Source organism: Sinocyclocheilus anshuiensis, unplaced genomic scaffold (assembly GCF_001515605.1).
Source record: "Sinocyclocheilus anshuiensis isolate Anshui unplaced genomic scaffold, SAMN03320099.WGS_v1.1 scaffold132, whole genome shotgun sequence".
Lineage (NCBI taxonomy): Eukaryota > Metazoa > Chordata > Actinopteri > Cypriniformes > Cyprinidae > Sinocyclocheilus > Sinocyclocheilus anshuiensis.
In genome coordinates this window covers 824,566-829,016 of record NW_015555730.1, presented here as the reverse complement: position 1 = coordinate 829,016, position 4,451 = coordinate 824,566, and the positions used below count along the sequence as shown (strand labels likewise).

The 4,451-nt window shown below is 35.7% G+C and overlaps 1 protein-coding gene across 1 annotated transcript in view; it reads left to right on the top strand.

The window, feature by feature from the left end:
* Positions 1-2,045, top strand: part of LOC107672826 (DNA-directed RNA polymerase III subunit RPC7-like) — a 6,913-nt gene extending 4,868 nt beyond the window's left edge. Inside the window, exons 3-8 of the mRNA XM_016466193.1 lie at positions 175-304; positions 512-580; positions 691-747; positions 861-937; positions 1,027-1,146; positions 1,486-2,045. Coding sequence (XP_016321679.1) covers positions 175-304; positions 512-580; positions 691-747; positions 861-937; positions 1,027-1,146; positions 1,486-1,572 — 540 coding nt within the window. The 3' untranslated portion in view covers positions 1,573-2,045. The remainder of the gene's footprint in view (positions 1-174; positions 305-511; positions 581-690; positions 748-860; positions 938-1,026; positions 1,147-1,485) is intronic.
* The last annotated feature ends 2,406 nt before the right edge of the window (positions 2,046-4,451 follow it).

Here is a 4,451-nt window from a genome sequence, read left to right as displayed (position 1 = left end):
TGTGTACTGCGTTAAGCTGAGACTTGTTATAGCACTTGCATATCATTGCTCTGTTGATTTTGATTGCTTCCATTGGCCTCATTTGTAAGTCGCTTTGGATAAAAGCGTCTGCTAAATTACTAAATGTAAATGTAATATTATTTAATATAAATAATCATATTACTTTTCATTCAGCCTATGCAGTTTAGGCCAGTACCTCTGCATACAGGAGAAGAGGTGGACTACATGCTCGCTCTTAAGCAGGAGCTGAGAGCCTCCAGCAAGAACCTGCCGTTCCACATAAAAGCAGCCAGAACAAAGACAGGTAAGACTGGTAGAGGTGTATTCATTGATACATTGGTGTATAAAGAGTGGCCAGTTCTGAGCACAACGGATGCGGATCCAGCGAGGTCTCCTGGATTTGCATTTGAACTGTCGGCAGTCACTGAGATATTCAAAGCCAACGACCCTTCAGGCATTGATCGTTGAAGATCAGGTTTGAGCGGCTCTCTTTATTGTTTTCTTTTTTAAGATGTGGCTCGTTACTCTGATAAATATCAAAATGGAGAGACGAAGAACAACTGCATTGAATGGAGTCCAGGTGAGTACTATCAGTACCATTCTTTAGTTATTGTGCTACAGCTGACTTGCTTTATAGTCAAATGCTTTTAAAAGTCAGTTCTTCCTAAAAAATATTCAATTTCATTCCAGACTGGAGCCGAATGCCAAAAGAGCTTTGCATTAAAGTGCGGAAACCACGGAAAACAGGTGAAAGAAACTCTATTATTATCATTACTAATGTGTGTGGGTTCACAGTCTTGATACTAATGCTAATACATGTTATAATATGAGTTTTTCCAATACTTCTGCTCCATTTTAAGTCATAGGTGCCAAGCCACAACTCACACGAAAACCAAAAGCAGCTGCTGGTAAAGAAGAGGTTCTCCAAAAACTAGAGGTATATGTTCACAGAAAACACAATGTTTTCTCGCTGTTTAATGTGTATGCAGCACATTAGTAATGTTAATATTGTGGAATGACGTTTAGACACTTGAGAAAAGAGAAGAAGAGCAGCATTCTGAGGAAGAGGAGGATGAAGAGAAGAAGAAACAGAATGAGGAGGAGCCAGATGCGGATGAAGACTATGATGAAGAGGAGCTTGAAGATGTAAGAAAAAATATCAGAACATACATTCTTTGTGGTGTTGTCATGATGTATATGATATATTCTTTCCCTCTTTTCCTTTTCTCGAACACAAAAGGAGATTTTTGTTGTATGCTGCTTTAGTCTTTTGGCAGTATAAATCACTATTACTTTTCACTGCATGGAAAAAGTGTCTTAGCCTTATTGCAGAATATCTTCTTTTGTGTTCCTCAGAGCAAATAATGAGGCTGTAGGGTGGCAGAAATGTATATATATTTTTTTTTTTGGTAATTATCCTTCTTGTAATATCCTAGCAACTTAGCAAAGCATTTTTAACAGCAGAATATGTGTGCTGTGTTTCAGGAGACAGACTACATCATGTCTTACTTTGACAACGGAGAGGATTTCGGAGCAGACAGTGAGGACAATATGGATGAAGCTGTCTACTAATGTGTTTTAAGAGGCATTTTATTTAAAGCTCTTCCCACTGAATGTGTCTATGAGTGAGACTGAAAGTATATATTTCAAGAAGAAGTGTCTTAATTCATTTGCTATCTTGACACATGCTGAATCTGATTGTGACTGATTAATGTTGTTAAGATCCAGAGAGTCAGTGCTGCTACTAAAGATGCTGTTCTGGCATTTCTAAGCTGCTTCACATAAACAGATACTGCTGCTATTCCAACAGTGCTGGGATGTTACTCAAAGATAGTCTGCTTTTAATTTCTGTTTTATTACTGTAATTGGAAAGCTCTGATTAAAAAGGCAGTGCACAGAAGCCATCATTCCTTTTTGTCAGACAGGGGAGGACAATACAGACCTGCATATTTAATGCATCTCACGTTTACACCCTTGAATTGTGAAGTACACCTGTAAGAGTGACTTCATCTGTTTTAAGCTTGGTGTGTGTGTGTGAGAATAATAAATATGGAAAAATGAATTAATGGTACAGAAAATTAGATTTTTAGGCAGCATGTGAAGTCATCTGATGCATTTTTATTCTGTAGTTTGACAAACCCAGTCTTTATTCACTTCCATGAAAGTCGTGTTTATAATGAATGTAAGTAAATGAGGACATTTTCATGTTAAGAGTAGAGTTTTTCTTATGTATCATCAGGTAGCCGGCAGGTGGCGATATTTCTCTTCAGTGTATGAACTGTAACTATAATGAGCTCTTACAATAAATCACCTGATTATAGAGCTTTAACTAACCAGTGTTTTACAGTGCATGCAAGATTTATCAAAGCAATATCAAAATAACATAAGCGTTAGTGCTTTGATTTCAGAACTGCACATGCTGGACTTTACAAAACGTCAACTTGTTGCATCTTTGCTATTTTTTTTATTTTTATTATTTATCTATTTAATTTTTTTTTATTATTCAGTTGAAATGCATGCTATAGTCCAGGGTGTGTTTAGTGCAATGATATTCATCTTATTTTACTGCATCATTCCTCAGTGACAGATTTATGTGGTTTGCTAAAAGTTAAGCAAAAAAATATCAGCTCCCCTCTAACATTAAACTTAATTCATTTAAAATAATTTTGAAGTACTTTATTGGCATGACTGTGTTCACATGCTATTCTGCCAAAGCATTATACAAATATGTAAGTAATGACACGAAAAAGAAAATATGCAATATAACAATGGCAAAAAAATAGCTTCAAACTAATGGAATAATAATAAAAATAAGATTTATGTATATACACTTACATAAATCTATATAACAGACACTTGAACACAAAAAAACTGGAATGTGTGTACAGTGATGGTCTTTGAGGTTTGAGGTTTTACAAAGTGTTCAATCAGATGTGCTCCATTTCAGTGGACTGAAATCAGTGAAATGTAGAAGAAAAACAACTGACGTGCTGCATGGGGTTATAATCAGAGAAACTGAGGCGCATGCATTTGTTTGAAACCTCTGACTTAAACTGATCCATTTCTCAATCAACTGTCCTCTTTAGCTCTTATAGACTGTGCATGCATTGCATCACGTACATTGGCCCCTACACGCAGTTGTATATACACACCTACAGCGTGCAAAATATGCATGCAGCATTTTCCATCAGGGCCTGAGGAAAACATGTTATTCAATGTATGTCGCACACCGTGAAGGACGGGTGGGAAATGTAAGTCAACAAACTGAAGCAAACTCAGACGTTTATGCTGTCTGTACCAGCATGTGACTGTGTTGAATAAGCAGATATGGAGCACTGCTTATAGCAAAGATAAATGCCTGAAGGTGATAAATGCACATTTAACATAAACTGTATAACTACTTTTTTTTCTCAATGGAAAAGTTTTTTGAACTTTTGGACAAAATCTTTTTAAAAAACGAAGAAAATGTTTTGTATATGTGTGATAAGTACGATAATGAGAATATAGAGCTTATATTCGAGGAGGAAAAATAAGTCAGTTTTATTCAAATGCCCAAACAGAGCAACATATGCAATTTGGTGCAGATGCTAATATTAATATGACCAAAAAGTAAGATGAATTTCTCATAGCTTGCACTGTAAATCAAATGTCAGTTGTCACTCTAATTCTCCCAATTATATGTCTAAGTAAGATTTTTGTATGCTTAGTTTTATGATCAAAGCTCTTTAGTTGCACAAAATGGTGTATATATGGACAATTAAGTTCCTTCAGTCCAGTAAGTGTTCATCTTGAAATATTAATAACTATCTAAAAGACATTTTTACATTTACTTTCTAAAATCTGTGAAGATTTCACAGAAAAAAAAGACACATGAATCACGGCAGTTATACTAAAAGGCATTTTACTTGTTTTATTAAGTATGAATTATCAGTCAGACAAAAGAAGGTCTGTAGTTGATTGTGTACAACAGGTTTCTTTCAGGAAAGTTTCAATTCTATTACTAATTTAGAGACATTTGCATATTAAATATGACGCAGTAGGCTTTTATATGGTCAAGCTTTGCATCTGGGTTGGTTGTTTTCCATATTAAAACTTCTACATAATGTCTTTGTCATTAAATGTGGATTTACAAGGTTATGCATTACCCATTTTATGCTTTCATTAAATATACCCTTCATCTTTTTATCAATGAAAGTTGTTTGGCTGACACATTTTTCGGCCCAAATGATAGCTGATAAAGTCTGCAAATGACAGCAGGACCAAACTGTGTTGTAGTGAGGCAGGGGTCTGTGAATTTATCGCTTCCAACAGCTCCCATATATTTCACAACCATTCACCCTGTCAGCAAGCTTAATGTGGAGGACCCCAAAAATATGTCTCGGTATGCCATGCATGGCATTTCATAAGCACACATACTGCAGGCGGTCTTGACAAGGAAGAATTGTAGAGAT